The 20,000-nt window shown below is 38.4% G+C and overlaps 1 protein-coding gene across 1 annotated transcript in view; it reads right to left on the reverse strand.

Annotated features, from left to right (window-relative positions):
* The window catches only part of LOC138028826 (uncharacterized), a 26,523-nt gene that overhangs the window by 1,016 nt on the left and 5,507 nt on the right, over window positions 1-20,000 (reverse strand). The window contains exons 4-17 of the mRNA XM_068876449.1: window positions 16,740-16,930; window positions 15,637-15,765; window positions 14,692-14,762; window positions 14,224-14,264; window positions 13,503-13,599; window positions 13,037-13,136; window positions 11,704-11,899; window positions 10,015-10,122; window positions 7,220-7,410; window positions 5,711-5,833; window positions 4,982-5,052; window positions 4,161-4,201; window positions 2,855-2,951; window positions 1,008-1,107 (exon numbers count right to left, since the gene is read on the reverse strand). Of these exons, the coding sequence (XP_068732550.1) occupies window positions 1,008-1,107; window positions 2,855-2,951; window positions 4,161-4,201; window positions 4,982-5,052; window positions 5,711-5,833; window positions 7,220-7,410; window positions 10,015-10,122; window positions 11,704-11,899; window positions 13,037-13,136; window positions 13,503-13,599; window positions 14,224-14,264; window positions 14,692-14,762; window positions 15,637-15,765; window positions 16,740-16,930 (1,556 nt within the window). The remainder of the gene's footprint in view (window positions 1-1,007; window positions 1,108-2,854; window positions 2,952-4,160; window positions 4,202-4,981; window positions 5,053-5,710; window positions 5,834-7,219; window positions 7,411-10,014; window positions 10,123-11,703; window positions 11,900-13,036; window positions 13,137-13,502; window positions 13,600-14,223; window positions 14,265-14,691; window positions 14,763-15,636; window positions 15,766-16,739; window positions 16,931-20,000) is intronic.

Genomic DNA, 20,000 nt, shown 5'->3' on the forward strand with positions numbered 1-20,000 from the left:
ATTTGATTCAAATTTGTACACAACCCCACAAGCTATCCAGCTTTCAAGTGAAGCTATGATCCTCGCAGTTATGAACGAATTTTTTGCAATTGCGTAGAGAAGCCTGAAAAATTCAGGACTTCAACAGGGTTTGCATTTTTCAGGCTTCTCTACGTAATTGCAAAAAAATGCGAGGACCATAGCTTTACTTGATTTAATATCCGCACTTCATATATGATCCATTTCATATATCATTTCATCTTTTATTCAGCTTTATACATTATCGTGTAAAAAAAAAAAAACATTATTATGACTATTATTATTATTATTATTATTATTATTATTATTATTATTATTATTACTACTAGCATTATAACTGATAAATTAAGTTCTAAACTGTTATGTCACAAGTGGCTTTACACCAAACATTGGTCTAGTAACCTCGATAGAAACTCACGAGCATCAATATTTATAATTTACCAAATGGATTTAAGCAGGACGTTTTATCCAATTTAAATTAACAATGACAATCTTTTGAAACCATCTAGTCCAAATAAATAAAAAAAAAAGTCGACTTTTGGAGCGGTAAAAATACTTGTAAATAATTTTTGTGTTTATTTTCAGTGTTGACAAAATAATCTATCTCTTCACAGTTTCTCGTGGCATTACACGACACTCAGGCTGCTCCAGTCCTCTGTAACCATGAATTCTAACTATCTGAAGATGATAGTAGGCAATGTTCCTCTCTTCACGTGACCTCTTCCCGACACGTAAATTATGTTAGTGTTACTAATAATTCGATTTCTAACAAGACCTTTTTGAAATCTTTAGAGGATGGCGAACTACCCCTTTAGCACCGGGGGAAGGTCTGGATACAGCCGTAAAGCCACAAAGAAAATAAATAAATAAAACAAATAACAATAATAATAAAATAATAATACCGAAAGCCTTCATAAAATTATCTACCATAGTGATGTGATTTCCTTAAGGAGGTTGCTTTATTAAAAATGAAATTAAACGATTCTGACCTTATGACATCGCTGCAATCTCCTGATTGTAGAGCTGATGGCTTCGAATGTTGGTCGATCATTTGCATCGTTTTGCCAACACTCGCACATCAGGGCATAGCTGAAGAAAGATCAAACCAGAAAATCCAGTTTTGCAATTAAATTGAGACAACAGTATCACTGTATTGTACTCATACCGAGTTAAAAAACGTCACAATTCGTTAATAGCTAACTGTGCATGTTGACTGCTTCGAGTGGAGTAAACTCGACGCTTTTAACCCTAACCCTGTTTTATGCTTAACGTCGTCTGATTGCCATCTTACTACGATTGTCAATAAAGTAGGACACTAGGGAAATTTGGTGTGAAAGTTTCAGCGTTAAATTTACCATGTTGTCAAGGGCAACTTGCTTCATTTCCAAGAGTAACTTTTAGGGTTTTCATGTCATCAGCAATGAAGCCCGCCAAAAGCTAGTACTGGAAACGGTTAAATTCAAACTGGTTATCGTTACCAGTTAAATGATGTCAAACCCCGAAAAGTGATCCTTGGAAACGAAGCAAGTTGCCTTGAGAACATGGAATTTTAACGCCAAAACTTTGTCACCAAAGTTCCCTAGTGTCTTACTCAACTGAAAATCGTAGTGTGAAATATGTCCAGGATTGACCCTAATTTGACCCTGCTAAGACGGAAGCGGATTTCAATGAGCGTCACAAAGTGTCCTCTTCATCTTGCCCCCAACTTCAACATCATTCTTGTCTTGGAATACAGACAATTAAAGTCACAAATTTTCCCCCATATACTACTCCTCAAGTAATATAAGAATAAACAACAGCATTTACCTAAGCTAAAAATAATGCTAACCTTTACCATTTCCTTATTGTTGAAAATAGGTAGCAAAGGCTTAGACTTAAAGGGACACTTCGTGTTGGATATAACAATTGGGTGTGCATCTAATTAGAGTCATTTCTGGACGTAAGTGCGTTCTACGGGGACTACAATTGTAGATTAAAGATGGTCAAAAAGAGCCATCAGTTGAAGAGACTTAACTACAGGAACAGGAAGCCGTTGACACGCTGTTCAATTTAACTTTCAACACCATCGCGAGAAAAGTTGCACGAAACATTACCCAATGCAAAACTGCTTTCAACGGGCAAAAAGCTCGAAAACTCTTGTCCTGTTGCGCAGAGCAACAGCCAGTGTGCAACGTTTATTGCGATGTTGCTTGGCAACTGAGGGCGCATTTTTCAATGGCTCCGTTGTTCGGGCTCTGGGAACGAGAAAGAAGCAAAGAGGGACGCAAAGTATTTTGCCTTTAAAGCCCCGGCTAAACGTTCAAATATTGTTATAAAACATTTCTTGGATCAACAATGTTAGAACGTGTAGCATACATGTTTGATGACGTTTTTTCAAAATTATTGTTGAAAGAATGTTTTGATTTCACTCAAACATTTCCTCCAACATACAACTAATGCTGAAGCGTGTAGCGGCCCTTTCAACAATGTTGTATTGCAAAGACCAATCACAGTTAAGGGCCCAGTCTCCAAAATACAAACAAAACATACGCCATCATTAGGTTGCGTGACTAAAGCGACGTGTTTCCAACAATTTTATATGCGTATCCAACATTGTTAGAAGCGTTCTTATAACAATGTTGATACGTGTTTTTCTAACAATGTTACAACTTGTAGCCGGGACTTAACAAGCGTAGATTCCGTTGCGTGAAAATTTGTACGAAAAATTGCAAAGCGTAACTGCGCGCCTTACTGGTCGAAGGATGGCAAAGATAACTATGCATCATTAAAAAGAGCAACACCAATCTGTTTTTGAACAAACACACAAGCAAACAATCAAGATCAAACAGTCACTTACATTTCATCATCCAAGTGTACCGGTTGAGGCATTCGGTAGTTATCCTTCAACATATAGGGAATCCGACGACCTTGAATATCTGGATAAGGTTTACCACCTTAAAAGTAATGTGAAAACATCCATTGGCACTTTTTTTTTCACATTTTGTGGTTAACAGACTTAACTATTTTTACGTTCAGACTCTAGGAATTGTTAAAATACTGGCTGCGCTTTCCTCCTAAATCCTGCCTGCCTGCTTGCCTATGTGCCCTCCCAATATTCAATTCCAGAATGGTCTGCACACATCTACAATGTTTCTCCAAGCTGCTATGCCATGACAGAGTTGACACGGCACCTCTGCTGAGAGGTGACTGTCACCTCATAAATCCTATACATTTCATATTTGAGGGATTTGAAGTGGCTCGAGTAGGGTAAATACTCGCTCATATTTTATGTCTCGAGGAAAACGCATGAACGCGAGTGCATTTTTGGGATTTATGGGATTGAGTGATGTTTTGAATGATCTCAATCGAGTGAAATTTGAGAACTTTCAAAGCATCACGAGTGACCATAAATGCTATTTTTTTTCACTTAATGTTCAACAAAATTACTTCATCTCTGTGTTTCCATAGCAACTTCCGTACTGCGCTATATAACCTCTATTGCAACCTATTCATGCATTCGTCATTGACCAATCAGAAACGGGATACTATGTTGAATACATAATAAGGATAGATACACCATAAGCACTTTGCAAGTGGCTTTGCTAGAATTCTTTGAGTCTAAAACTGCACCATTTGCACTTTTGACCACGAAAATAGAGTTTAAAGTTGTTCCTTCTCAGAGGAGAATAGCGACCCTCGGATTGGAGTAGGAGAACGACTACGAGTTATTTGTACTGAGCACGCGCAGTACGTTTGAAGACCGAAATTTTATGAATTGCGCGCGCTCAGAACTGAGACCTTGTACTCCAATCTGAAGGTCGCTAATGACATGCAAGACAAAACAAGGTACCACATCTTTTCTATCTCTGTGATGAACTGTGTGTCGCTAAACGCCCAATAATATACATCATAAAGAGTAAGAAACTCCGCAAAGACAACTTCGCTGTGATGAAGGGCTAACGCCCGAAACGTGAGCCATTTCATAAAAGTGCGACGGCTCGAGCTTTATCAATTCCTTCGGACATAACTAAACCAAGGCAAATAGCCTAAAGGAAGTGTAACTACTTACAGATGCTTTTAAATTGAAACAAATGCGAAATCCAAGAATTAATATAATGGTAAGACAAAGACAGAACAAAGAAGTTACCATAACATCAACCTACCAATAGTGAAAATTTCGTAAAGGACAATACCATAGCTCCAACTGAAAATAGAGTCAAAACAGAATACAAGAATTACTCTAATTGTGATTACTCTGATTTCATCGAGTCTTTTCACGGGAACACAGTAAGCCCAACAAATTGACCTGCCCCAAACTGAGTGGCTTCATAGCTCAGTTTGTAGAGCAGTGCCACTGTCATCGCAGAGGTCAGGTGTCTCTAAAAAACAAACATTATGCCGTTGACCGAAAGCTAATGTTTTTTTTTTTTCGCGAGGCATTTCCGTTGTCTTATCAGTTTGCGGGTTGTGCTCTAATCTGGCAACTATGGAAGTCTCCTGTCCAATGAAAAGTGGGCGCGTGTCAGTTAAGTACAAAAGGTCGGTTATCTCGTACACGCGACCCCTTTCTACTGTTGCCATCATCGCAAGAAGAACTTCTCTGCCTTTTAGCGTTCGGTTGTATTGTTGACAATTGCTTAAATTGTCCATTGGATAAGTGGAAGGATCAATTCTCCATTTAGGCTAAAAAAAAAAAAAAACAACAACAACAACAACAAACACAAAACCCTGTCACAGCAATGGAATAGCTAATTTAGGAGGGGTTTCTGACGAGGTGAGCGACCACAAGAAGATCTCAATCCCTATGATGGAGAAAATTGTTTTTGCCTGACGAAATTAAATCACGTAACAATGGATTGAGATGGATGGGCACAGCTCACTCGACAACTTGAACAGTTGTCGCACACTCGTTCTGGGGTCGAGGCTCACCACTAAGTTTTCCTCCATTCGCCTTGAGAAGGAGGTTAATGTTTGGCATACTCACACATCACTTTGTGTTGTGCATATCCCATAAAGTAACGACTCTATTGCTGTCCACTTTACTGGTAAACGACCCTGAAAATGAAATTTCACTTGTTACAAATTGATGCGATAAATCAGTGGCAAAGCTCTTTCAAAACTCAACTGCAAGATATTCTCTCTCGCATCACATTAACGAGAGCATTGTAGATTTGAACATTAAAAACATTTCAGCTCTGATGAAACATAAAAGTTGACTTGTACTGATAAATTTATCAAAATTAATTGGGATAAGTGTATTCCAACCTCGTTCGGTCGACCGTACCCGGGAATAGGAATACATGGAATAGAAGTTAGAAATCTTTCGTTTTTACGGAGATTCAAATTAAAATTGTTAAATACCTGCTAAAATTCTCTTTTAAATACAACTTTATTATCCTTGTTGCTTCACAACGCCAAATTAACATACCGTTTGAAATCATCACTCCACGTATTCTTATTCCGTAATAGCGCCAATCGAACGCACACTTAATGGAATATTTTTCAGCCTCAAAGACATCTTTATGACGTCATACAATTTAAAATGGCGACGACAGAAAAAAAGACTGCGAAAATGGCAAAAAAATTATTTTTAATTAGACAAATTTTAGATGAACCCATGATTAAAAAACATTGTCTTTTTCGTAACAACAGAGCTTTGAAGTGTTTAGTTCCCTTGGGAACAACTACTGGTGAGAAAAAACCTTACACATACCCTCGATCGTTTAAAATAGATATCATTTTGCTGCACGTCTCTTGCCATTCCAAAATCCGTGATTTTACATGTTTCTTGTTCTCCTACAAGCACATTCCTGGCTGCCAAGTCTCGGTGAATTATCTACAGAGATAAAAAAATAAAGTAATGATGCGTCAAATAGCAAATATCCAACACAAAGCGCCCCTTGAAGTCTTAGCATTTGCTACATATCTCCAATATCAATGTTAGTGTTAGCCAAGTATTTTAAAATTGGGTTAAGATGAGTGGCTCTTAACTAAAGAAAGGCAATGGTTGCTAAGGAAGATTTTTAGTTAAGAGACCTACAAAAAGGTTTGCATTGAATGGTTCTTTGAAGAAATAACAATAAAAGCAAGGTGACACACGCTAACACCAACCCGGTGTGGCCAACACATCAGGCATGCGCACAACCATTTCACCCGGTCAATAGTTGTGGGCATGCGTGATGTGTTGGCCACACCGGGTAGGTGTTAGCGTGTCACCTTGCTTTCATTGTTGTTCTTTAAAGTACCTTTTCCAATGAAAATCTGACATCACTTCAATCAGAACGCTCATGTGCAACTAGTCCCAGAGTTAGGTGGACAATTTGTGACGTCCATTGTCTGAATTCTCATCAACGATTGATGAAGAGCCAGGGAACACTTCGTAGCGCTTATTAAAATCTGCTTGCATCCAATTACTTGCATGTCTGGACATATGCGCATGAGCGAAGTCAGCATGATTAAAATACGATTCAAGCGTACTTTTGCCAGCACCGACCGTTGTGGGAGTCCATATATATATATATATATATATATATAGGGAGTCTGTAAGTCGATTTTCTCGTGGAACAGTGCTCAATACGTTGAAGCAGAGCGGAATACTTTGCCATTGTGTATTCATGTCTTGAAATGTCTTCAACAGAATATGGGAAAATGTAAAAAATCATAGTGTACTGTTGCTTTAATTGCTTGTTTGCATCCACGAGCTGAGATGGTCATGTCAAGGTAAAAATAAATTACCAAGTTCTGCACGATGAGTCCTTTGAATGTTTTGTTTTGTACACCAAAATGGCTTATGTGACGAAACCATCAAAGCGAATCGTCAAGAGCGAATTAGTTAATAAAAAATATAAAATACATTGAGGTCTCCTACACACTATCTACGTTTTCTGTTTCCTTAAAACATATGAAACAGTTTTACATTCACAGCGACCTCGACCATCCACCCTAGAAATTGTGAAACGAAGAGGTAATTTCACGAGAAATTGCAGATAGATTTGTTGTCTGAAAAGTTTCTTTAATACTCGGGAACTTTAGTAAAAGGTTTTCCGTTCTGAGCACGCACACTTAGAAAAATGCTCAGTACGGGAAACTTGTTCTGGAAGTCTACCTCGCCGTCCGATCTAAAAGTTCCTATTTATCAATTAAGTGCTACGACTCTAATTATGCCATTGTAATGAGCAATCCCGCGTTTCGTAACAGAATATTCAACAGAATTTCTAGATACCTTCCTCTTTTCCAAATATGCCATACCATCAGCAATTTCCCCAGCAAACTTCAAAAGCTGCTCTGATGTAAGAGAACTGATCGGTTTAATGTCAGGGTCGTTGAAATATTGGTCATCAAGACCTCGACTCCTCTTGAGAAATCCGAGCAAATCACCGTATGGAATATACTCGAACATTACCATGATTGGATCTGCAGAGTTTTAAAATAATTAAGATAAGTAAAAAGCCCCAGTAATGACATCTAGAAGGTTTGAAACAGTTGTCGTTCAAGATCAAGTGTCTGTGGTGGGCCACAGGTAGTATTCAATATCTTTCCCAGAATCTGCTTTTCTTTCGGTCAGCACCAAGAACACGGACTCTGGCCACTTACTTCCAAATGCACAGTCGTGGTAAAGGTCCAAATTAGTAACCGTTAACAACCACTGTTGTTTCAAATTTCTGAACATGGGTAGACGAGGCGGAAGTCCGTGATTTGCGTACTTCCTTCCTTGGAAGTGGCCAAAGTCCGTGTTATTGGTGCTAAACAAAAGAAAAGCGGACTTTGGGGAGGAGACTGATGTTGTGCTCGGCATAGGTGTTTAAAAAAAGGACGCAGGGACCAAATTAATATAGCAGGGCTATTTGGCCAAGAGGAACACGTTTTGGGGGGCAAATTTCACGCTAGTTATCAAACATAACTATATACTTATATGAAATGTTCGTAACTAGCTAGATGAACGCACGATTTTGAAATCCACAACAAAGTGTCCTGCTAACTCTAAGCATTTTGCTACCTATTTCCAACAATAAGGAAAGCCGCTCGTTTGTCGTTTACATCGATGAGATACGAATTTTGGACAGAGATCCAAACTGGTTCACGAGAGGAGTATGGGAGACAGTTTATATCAGATCTCACAAACGGACCTTACACAAGGGAGGTACAATCTCCTGGAGATCTAGAACGAGGCTAATCGGGTCACAAGTCATATGACACGTGACTTGAGCAATTTCATAGTGATCAAGACTCATCCAGGAGAGTCGAATACACAATTTTTTTTTCTTGTGGGTAGAGTTTTAAGAAATTTACAATTTCTATATTAATAAGTATCAGGGATACAGTTTATTTTAAGGATATGATAAATGGAGCTGTTAATCTTTTCCAGAGAACCGGAGTTTAGGGGATATTCTTTGACGTTAACTGTCTGTATTCCGAGAAGGGAGCGATGTTCAAGTTGGGAAAAAGGGCGAGACTTCGTGATGGTTATAAAAAATTGCGTACATGAGAAACCCATCACTAGGAGAGTACAACTTCAATGTATTTGTAGAACGGCGTTTTTACATACCGAGTTATTTTTAGATTGATTTTCCCTCGAAACCAGACCTTTCCAGCTAATCACAAGTCTTTCATGAGAAATTATCACCCATGGGGTTTAAGAGTGGTCACTCGTGCAAGCTAAATCTTATTTAAGATCTCGTCGAAAAATAGCTTGATCTGTGAAAATGCCGTTACATAGACCTAGTATTGACCTAGTATTGGGCTAGTATTGGCCTAGTATTAGTATTGGAGTTGCACGGTCCTCGTTACGGGATCCTGCGTGCATCTAATTAGGTGCATATCTCTTATCATCATCCGGAGTCCTACAAAAGCAACCAAATAAAAAATGCGTAGGACCGTAACCCTACCAGCCCCTTCCCGTTTGCGTTAATTACGATTTCTAGCAGGAAGTCATGACACTCAACTGTGCAGGCATTTATCCGTACGGCAATAAGGATAAGATAGGGTAGAAAGACGATACATCAAGGAGAAACAACGGAAGAAAGGGCCGCTGGGGTTGGTCGCGGCCCTCCAGGGGATCGTGGCAGGAAGAAGACAAGATTACGACAAAAGGAAGTGATTTATCAACTCCGTGGGGGACAGAAAGATGATGATGATGACCATAAAGTGGTTGACGACGATGTGGATGATGGAAAAAGCTGATTGAATTTCTAGTTTACTAACACATAGGCACATTCCTTTGGAATGGCTGTATAAACAATTCATTTCTAGTTCCATAATTGCTCTAAGTAACAAAAGAGGCTCGAAAAAACTATTTTGAATCGTTTTGGTCTTCTGTAAGGGGCAATTATCCTCGCCCCCATGATGGTCACCGTCATCTTCTTTGCATTTGTTATCATTATCTTCGTCGTCAACCCGTCGGTGTAGGCATCTTTGTTACTCGTAACAACAAGGAAACTTTTTAATAGTACTACTTTTCTTGAGATAATTTTCGTCAGCATCGTTATTCGTCATTATAACCTTCTTTGTCATCATCATCGTCGTTTTCATCTTGGTCGTCGTCAGTATCGTCATCGCCGTCGTCGTCATTGTCGTCGTCACGATCATCATTGTCGCTGTCGTCTTCGTCGTCGTAGTCGTGGTTGACGTCTTCGTCGTTATCATCATCGTTGTCGTCATAGTCGTCGTCGTCGTCGTCATCACATCACCCAAACAATTTTCGTCATAACTTATCATTAACATCATCATCATCATCATCATCACCATAATAGTCATTGACATCATCATCGTCTTCATCTAATTGAACTCTGATAATAATTCATTTGACTTCCTGGCCCGGGTTTCTCGAAGCATGGTTAGCGCTAACCACCGTTAATTACCATGGAAACCTATAGGTTTTGATACCTCTTTACCAACAGTTAGCGCCGCTAGCCAGACTGCGAGCAACCGGCCTCTGACCTGCTAATGTCCAAACATTCTTTGTCAAAGAAGGTGAGTTACCATGCCTAAAATCTAACTACTTTCAACAACAAAGCTTACCTGACAGAGTCACAGCCCCTATCAATCGTATAATATTAGGATGTTGAAGCTGTTTCGCAAGCTCATACTCCGCCAAAAGATCTTCTTTGTTGGACTCTGTTGCTTCGACTAATACAATAACAAAAGAGTCAGTCTTAGTTCACAGCATATCATATCATACCGGCGAACTCGTAGAAATGAAAACCCAGGCCACAGATAACTTTATCTGACAGTTTTCATCTGTGTACAGATTTTAGGATTTGCTCACGCAAACCGTTTATTAATGATGGTAAAAGGACTAAGTGGAGTCAGGAATCATACGAGTGATTAACACAATCGGACGACCTGGTAGCGGGAGTCCGATTTGTTTAATCGCGAGTTCGATTACAGACCAAATAGGACGACACGAAGTCTTGTTACCAATTAATCACAACCATTACAATTTCCGAGAAAACAAATGCATTCCTTTTTCACCGAATAATGTTAGAAATTTGTCCATTTTGCAAAATCCCCAGTTTGGTAGGGTAGGTGGTTGTTGCTATGGTTATTGCGATAAATTCTGTGATTGCTGGATTAAGCTGAGAGCACTTAATATGATTGGCTGATGTAACTGTCCGATTACAGGTGTCCGATTGCAGCCAACTGTCAAATTTTAACGTCCAATTACAACCCTCCACAATAATTACTGAAAAAACAAAGCAGTTAATGGACCAATCAAATTTGAGAAAATTGTAATGGTTATGATTAATTTGCACATATGTGGTACCCTCTGATACAGCAACAGTCAGATTCCCATTCATTGACATAGTCGTCACAAACAGACCCAAACAATCAAAGCCTTAAATTTACCAGAGGCTAGAACAAAAAAGAAGCGCATGAATTTCTAAGGCTTAACGAGAAGGCACCTTGTGACACTTTGTGATGTGTAGAGAAAGTGCCATGAATCTCATTATGCACGTGTATTGGACATTCAAGCCTCTGTTACACTCGCAATTTTGTTGCGAAAAAAGCTCTCACATTTCGAAACAAAATTGATTGTCATAAAACGACAAGAATATGTTTATAATAGAGACAAAGTTTCTCACTGCCAACGTTTTCGTTTATGGCTGGCTTTAAAACGTTGGCAGTGAGAAACTTTATCTCTATTATTAGCATATTTTTGTCGTTTTATGTTAATCAATTTCGTTAGTTCCCAGTCCGTACAGTTGTATTTTTTTGAATTTAAATTTCGAAACAAGTTGCTTGATGGGTGTTACACCAGGCAACGTTTCTTGCGACTTGACCGGTTTTCGATGATCACACGAGATTAAAGGAAAATAATAATAATAATAATAATAATAATAATAATAATAATAATAATAATAATAATAATAATAATAATAATAATGAAAGAGAAGAAAAAGGTCAATAAATATCGTGATCTAGCCTTTGAAATAAAAACCCTCTGGAAGCTGAAAAAGGTTACCATTACTCCAATAGGCCATTTCCGAGTTCATGTCTGCCTCCTCTTCAAGTTTTTGTTATGAAAATTAGTTTTTGTTCATATGCAAAGTAGAACTAATTACCATCACAAATACTTCGCACTTTGACTCGCTTTGAAGAGAAGGCAGAATGGCACGAAAAATTGCCTAGTGTAACATAGGCTTTATAAAAATGAGACCCCGCAAGAGGGCTATCTTTAACTCCTTATATTTCCTCATTTTGTTTTACCTTTTGGAATTTTAATAGCCACAATTCCAAGGTCATCTACAAACGCCTTAGCGACAACGCCAAACGCCCCTTTGCCAATGTACTTCTGGATGTGCACTTTTTCGCGAGGGTATTCCCATTCAGGATTTTTTTCGTTTAAGGGCAACATATTGATGTACAAGTGTTGCACATTCTTATTTCGTCGTGGTTTATGTACCTGCAAAGACCGAAAACGGCGTGATAATACTTTGGAAATGACTCATCAACTTAACATTTTTTAAAAATAACAGATATTCTATGGGAGTCTTCTGACTTTTTACGAGCAATCTTTGACTTTTTTGAGAAATCTTTGTTTTTAAAGAATTGGTATCTTGGTTTTCCTCTCTCCTCAAAAACCAATATGATTTGAAACTTAATTTGATTTCATTTGCTATTCAGCTTTAAACATTATCGTGTGAAAATAAAAATCTGTTATTGTTATTATTATCATTATTATTATTATTAGTACTGTTATTATTGTTATCATCATTATTATTATTATTACTATTATTATTATTATTATTATTATTATTATTATTATTACTGATAAACTAAATTCTAAATTGTTCTGTCGCAAGTGGCTTTAAGCCAAACCTTGGTCTAATAACTTCGATAGAAACTCACGTGTATCAATATTTATAATTTATCAAATGGATTTAAGCAGGACGAGATATCCAGTTAAAATTTACAATGACAATCTTTAGAAACCATCTAGTCCAAATAAATGTAAAAAAGCCAACTCTTTCAAATTTCAATCTTAAGATGTTCGGGACAAAAACCACCGTTAGTACTTTAACATCTTTCTTGGTGACGAAATTAGAGCTGTGAAAAAACTTGTAAACAATTTTTATGTGTTTATTTTCAGTATTCGAATAAAATCGCTTGTTTTTATCATTAGATGTTTATTTTCAGTGGTGACAAAATTATCTATCTCTTCACAGTTTTTCGTGGTATTACGGCTGCTACAGTCCGCTCTAATGATGAATTCTACTCTTTAATTGAAAATCAACTATTTGAAGATGATAATCTGAAGTCAAAAGGCAATGTCCCCGACACATAAATTATGTTAGTGTTGCTAATAATACAATTTCAAATTCTTAAAAAAGCTTTTTGAAATCTTTACAGGAAGGTTAATAACCCATTTAGGACCGGGGAAGGTCTGGATACAGCCGTAAAGCCACAAAAAAATAAATGAATAAATAAATAAATATTAAAAGGGATATAATCCCGAAAGCCCTTATAAAATTATTTAACACGGTGATGTGATTTTCTTAAGGAGGTTGCTTTCTTAAGAATGGAATTAAATGATTCTGACCTTGTGACATAGCTGCAATCTCCTGATTGTAGAGCTGATGGCTTCGAATGTTGGTCGATCATTTGAATCGTTTTGCCAACACTCGCACATCAGGGCATAGCTGAAGAAAGATCAAACCAAAAAGTCCAGTTTTTCAAGTAATTCGAGACAAGAGTAGCACGGTTGCTGTCTCATACCAACTTTGCATGTCGCCTGACTGCTTCAAGTGGAGTAGCCTTAACGTTTTTTTTGTCAAACTACGTCTGTAAAGCCTTATATATGACCGTGTACAAGTAACGCTCTCTACTTTTCAACCAATTCTACCAATAAAAACTAATGCCAACTATGACCATACATTTTTATTTCAGCTCGGAGTGTTCCCTATTTTTGTAGTTACTGATATCCCTGTCCTTTACACAGCCACGATATACCACTATAGAGTTACAAGAACACGAACACGAACAATCGAGATAAAGCAGTCACTTACATTTCATCATCCAAGTGTACCGGTTGAGACATTCGGTAGTTGTCCTTTAACATATAAGGAATCCGATGATCTTGAATATTTGGATAAGGATTACCACCTTAAACAGAGTGTGAAAACATCCATTGTCAATTTTTTGTTATCTTTGGTGGCTCACAGATTTTAACATTCTTATAAACGACTTGAAAAATCGGCCAATCCCGATCCCGGTCATGACGTCACAGCACGATGTCCAAACCTCGTGGTCAATTACAACAACAGTTGATTTAGAATACACCTTCTTAGTTGTTTCCACTGACCAACCATGATCCATTTGACCTTAATTTTAGCATTCGCATGCAATCACACTTTTAAAACCGAAATGATACGTGATTGTCCATTATTAGTAGTAATTGAGTCTGTTCATATTTTCCACTTTGTTAAACTCGGTTGTAAGTTTAGCAGTGTAAAGGCCTACACGACTCCCTAGCGCGTGTTTTAGCCTTTCGGTTTTGTAATTTGAATCCCACGAGTATATATTTGATTGAACACCCTCTTTTTGTAATATACGAGGGGCGGGTTTATTAGATTTATTTCAGCAATGGTTGTCGCTCTATTAATTGCCAGTCTTTCAAGAGGATTTGTTTCAAGTTCGTCGTTAAATTGAAGCAAATACGAAATCCAAGTTTATAATGGTAAGATACGGGCAGAGAACATTTAAGAAGTTACAAATACATCAACCTACCAATGGTGAAAATTTCGTAGAGGACAATACCATAGCTCCATCTGAAAACAGAGTCAAAACAGAATTACCAATACATCAAGAGTTACTCGAATTATACGGTAAAATAATATTGTCTCAGTAATGGTATAGCTAATTTAGGAGGAGCTTCTCGCTGCGGCGAGGTGAGCGACCATCAAGCCTCGGTTGTTAAAAAAGGTGGATAACGTTGTCCACCGGATAAAGCACTTTCCAGCGGAACCGATCGAGTTATGCAGAACTGAGGTATGAAAAACTTGAGCCAAAAGACCTTAATCGTTCTGATTTAGCGAGATAAAAACGGACCTTTAAGAGAGAATTGTTTTTGGCTGACCAAACTGGTCGTCAGGTAACGAGGTCGAACAGTTGTGGCGTACTCGTTCTGGGGACAAGGTTTATCACTAGGTTTTCTCCATTCGTCTTGGGAAAGAGGTTGATGTCTGCCATACTCACACATCACTTTGTGTTGTGCATATCCCGCAAAGTAACGACTCTATTGCAGTCCACTTTACTTGTAACCGACTCTGCAAATGAAGTTTTACTTGTTACTAATTTATCCGATAAATCAGTGACAAAGCTCTTTTAAAAGTCAGCTTTAAGATTTTCTCCCTCACATCACATTAACGCAAGCATTGTAGACCTGACCATTAAAAAATATTTAAGCTCTGATTAAAGTTAAAAGTTGACTTGTACTGCTGTTGGGTGAGTAAATTGTTAATTTCAGTTTACAGTGTCCCCAATACTATCAGTGCTCCAGCGCTAGAACGACAAGGCACTTAAATGAAGTTCCTTTCCTTTCCGTATTCGGATATAGGAATTCGTGGAATACAAATTAGAAATCCTTCGTTTTTACGGAGATTCACGTTAAAATTGTCAAACATCTGCTGAAATTCTCTTGGAAACTTTATTATCCTTGTTGCTTCACAACATCAATCGTACCCTTTAAAAATCCTCACTCTAGGTATTCTTATTCCGGAATAGGGTCAGAGGAACGCACCCTTAATGGAATATTTTTCAGCCTCAAAGACTGAAAAGACAAAATAAGACTGCGAAAATAGCCAACAAACTATTTTTGATCAGTTAAATTTTAGATGAGCCCAGGATTACAAAAATGTGACGTTTTCGTAACAGCAGAGCTTAAATTTTAAAATATAAAAAAAATGTCTGTTCTCAGAGCGCAATTAAAAGAATTAAAAGTGGGATATTTCGTTCGGATCCACCAAACTTTGTCAGCCACAATGCAGATTTGAATGTTAACAAGGGATATATAATGATCCCCAGGGAGCTAAGATGGTGTCATGATTCCAGAGCAGGAAAACAGTATTTTTGATGATACAGATATTGAAGTGTTTACTTCCCTTGCGAGGAACTTCCGGTGACCAGAAACCTTCCACATACCTTCGACTTCGATCGTTTAAAATAGATATAATTTTGCTGCACGTCTCTTGCCATGCCAAAATCCGTGATTTTACATGTTTCTTCTTCTCCCACAAGCACATTCCTGGCTGCCAAGTCTCGGTGAATTATCTACAGAGTAAAAAATTTGAAGTGAAATATTTGTACAATTTTGATATCCAATCGCTTAAAGTGTACCCTTAACTCTTAGCATTTGATACATACTTCAAACGATAACGTTAGTGCTAGCGTTATTTTTAGGTGATGTAGCAGCTCTAGTAACATATAATGTGATTGGCTAGCTACCCTAGCCAAAAGCAAAAGACTACACAGTTGAAACAGTGACTTGAAAAACCAAACAATAGCAGGTTTTATGAGAACTTGCTAAAAAACTGTTATTTTTAGGTTTGGTTAAGGAGCAGAGCTTAGTGGTCACTTTTTTACGTCAATTGCTTGCATTCTCGGAAACGATTAATGTTGAGTTTGGGGAGAAGAGGTAGGGGACACCTCGTGACGCAATCTGACGAAATCTGCTTGCATCTAATGACCTGCATGTCTGCCATTTTGTATTTATGTCTTGTAATGTTTTCCACAGAATATGGCAAAATGTCAATAATCATAGTCTACTTTCGCTTTAATTAAAGATTGTTTGCATCCATGTGCAAGACGACCATTTCAAGGTACAAATGAATTACCAAGGTCTGCACGATGAGTCCTTTGAGTGTTTTGTTTTGTACACCAAGAAGGCGGCCGTGACGACACGATTAAAGCGAAGAGAGTATAATAAATAGTAGTAGTATAATAAATAATATATAATACATTCAGGTCCCCCACACATTACTGCGTTTATGAAAATCTACTTTTTCTGTTTCGTTAAAACATATGAAATAGTTTAATTTTCATTCACAGCGACTTCGACTATCCACCCTAGAAACTGTGCAGCGAAGCTGTAGTTTTACGAGAAATTGTAAAGAGCTTTGTTTCCTCATTAAAACTTTGAAAATTTACCTTAACAGTTATCAATTAAGTACTACGACTCCAATTTTGCCATATTGTATTGAGCAATCCTGCGTTTTGAGACAATATTCAACAGAATTACTGAATACCTTATTCGCTTCCAAATATGCCATACCATCAGCAATTTCTCCAGCAAACTTCAAAAGCTGCTCTGATGTAAGAGAACTTTTCGGTTTAATGTCAGGGTCGTTGAAATATTGGTCATCAAGACCTCGACTCCTCTTCAGAAATCCGAGCAAATCACCGTATGGAATATACTCGAACATTACCATGATAGGATCTGCAGAATTTCAAAATATTAAGATAAGTAAAAACCCCAATAATGATATCTAGAACTTTTGAAACAGTTGATGTTCAAGAACATGTGTCTGTGGTGGATACCAGGTAGTACTCAATGTCATCCTCAGAGTCCGCTTTTCTTTTGGTCAGCACCAAGAACATGGGGTGCTTTCCATTATGCCAAAGATTCCGGAAATTTCGGTCGGAAATCAAATGGAAAGGTCCGTTTCGGTTTCTTCCGACGGGAATATTAGGGATCACCACTGGAGGTGTCCACTTATTTCGGTTGGAATATTCCGACGAAATTCGCATTTGCATTTTTGACAAACCGGTTCTTTGCCCTAATTAGGGAATTCGGAAAAGGAATAAAAAGTGGCAAGAGCCATTCCTATTTGTTGGCCCGGTTTAATCGGAAAATGTCGTTCCATTTTCCTTCGGTATTCCCACTTATCTCTGACCGGTCGGTTTGGCATAATGGAAAGCACCCATGGATTCTGGCCACTTTCAACTTATGCACAGTCGTAGTGAAGGTCCATTTTTGTAACCGTTGACAACCACTGTTGTTAATAATTACTGAGTAGACGAGGCGGAAGTCTGTGATTTGCGGACGTTCTGCTTTGAAAATGGTTAGGGCCAGTGCTCTTTGTGCTGACCAAAAGAAAAGCGGACTCTGGGGACGAGCTTGAGGTAGTACTCGGCATAGGTGCTTAACCAAAGAGCGCGTGGACCAAATTAACATAGCAGGGCCATTTGGCCAAGAGGAACTCGTTTTGGGGGTTTTCGCGCTAGTTATCAAACATAACTATATACTTTTAGTATCACCCAACGAGTGGACTAATGTAAATCCTGCGCTTTAATGCGGGTCAATAGAGAAGTTAAGCATGACGTTTACGGCCAACGGCAAACGGGAAACGGCAGTTTCCTGCTTATCATAAAAGCATCAAAATTCTCTCATTTTAACGTGTCTCGTTCCTTTGGGAAGTTGCTTGATATCTGAAGCTAACAGGACTGAAATTAGCTAATATCAAGAAGGGTTTTTACATTTTTGGCAAAACCCTAATTTCACTCCGACGTTTGCCGTTTGGCGTAAACGTCATGCTTAAGCCCTCTAATAGTCCGAAGGGGTAGTTTCTAAAGAAACTGTGATGCTGCGTCGGTGGGGAAGTAGTATACAAAAATTTGGTTTTATCAACGGAGTTGATAATGTAAATTGGCCACCGTACAGAGATTCTAAAAGCTAGAAGCTAAAAGCTTCGCCTCATGGGCTACTGACCCGTAACCCTTGCGGGCAAAGGATCATGTTTGGTATCAAACACAAAGTGTCCCGTTAAATCTAAGCATTTGCTAACTATTTCCAACAATAAGGGAAGTCGTCCGTTCGTCGTTCACATCGATCGACGAGGTAGGAATTTTGGACAGAGATCTGAACTGGTTGACGAGGGGAGTGCGGGAGACAGTTTTTATCAGATTTCACAAATGAATCCTACACGAGAGGGAGAGAGGTACAATCTCCTGGAGGTCTGAACGAGGCTGATTGGATCACGTGATTCTCATATGACACGTCACTTGAACAATTTTAGAATGATTCTTATTAGAGTAGTTTTAACAAATTTATAACTTTTACATTAGAGGTAAAGGTAAAGCCTCTTTATTTAACGTCGGTAGTTCCTTCAGTTACGAAACTGGTATCAGTGGGAGCCGACGGCGCGCCCTTTTTACCCCCCCCCCCCCCTCCCTCTGTCAGTGCTCCGTTGTACAGGGATTTAAAGCCATAGCTACACGGAGCAGAGAAAATTCGAAATAGACGTTGAAATCACTGAAGATTGAACCGGAGACCTCTTGCTCCGAATGGCGCGCACTAACCAACTGACCTACGCCTGCTTCTCCAATACAGACAATTAACGTCACAAGATGTCATTGAAACGTGAAACAAAATATTAACCTATAAGTGTTAAAAAGTGTTATCGAAAAATGTTAAAACCTGATAAGTGATAAAATCTATTGACAAGTTTTAGGATATGATAAATGCAACTGTTTGTCTTTTCCTGTGCACAAGGGTTTCGGGGACATTTTGTGACGTTAATTGCACAAGTTTACCGGGAAGAAGAGCGAAGGGACATTTCGTGACGCTTATTGAAATCAGCGTACATCAGGAGTCCATCACTAGGAGAGTACAACTTCAATGTATTCGTGAAACTGCTTTGTTAGATAACGACTCATATTTAGGTTGATTCCCTCGAAACGAGACCTTTTCAGCTAATCACAAGTCTTTCATGAGAAATTATCACCCATGGGATTGAGAATGGTCCCTCGTGCAAGACTGAATCTTATTTAATGCCGTCACATAGACCTAATACTAGGGAGCTTAAGCACGCGCATTTTAAAGTCGCAAACAGGAAGAGAACATTTCGCGTGCCAGGACGGTAATGTCTCCCAGATTTTTATACTAATCATCGCTAATGGATAAAAGATACTTAGCAATGTAAATGTGGTTGTATGAAGACAAGTTAAAAGAGAAAAGAGCTCACATCCGGTTGCCGTATGCGTCTCAGTAACGTGCGTGCTTAAGGTGGCTCAAACTTGTTTCAACACTTGAAAGAAACATCTTATCAGAAGGATTGACACTAAAACACTTTATCACTTTCCAGTTGCCATGATAACTTGTTACGTCACAAAATGATGGATCTTGTTCAGCAACAATTGATATTCCACATGGTACCATAACATTGCTGTTACGTGATAAAGTATTGTAGTGTCCAGCCTTCTAATAACAAGGTCTCTTCAAGAAGTTGAAACTGGTTTGAGCCACTTTAAGGTCCCTATTATTCATAATTGGAGTTGCACGCTCATGGTTATGGATACCTGCGTGCATCTAGCTAATTACGTAAATTCCTGGGTATATATCTTATGGTCATCCGGAGTACTACAAAAGCAACCAATTTAAAATGGCGTGGGAGCTTAGCCCTACGAGCCCCTTCCCGTTTTCGTCATCTGTGGTTTCTAACAGAACGTCATGACACTACACTGGGCAGGCATTTATTCGAACGGTAATAAGGATGAGATAAGGTAGA

The sequence above is a fragment of the Montipora capricornis genome, chromosome 13 (assembly GCF_036669925.1).
Source record: "Montipora capricornis isolate CH-2021 chromosome 13, ASM3666992v2, whole genome shotgun sequence".
NCBI classification, from domain to species: Eukaryota; Metazoa; Cnidaria; class Anthozoa; order Scleractinia; family Acroporidae; genus Montipora; species Montipora capricornis.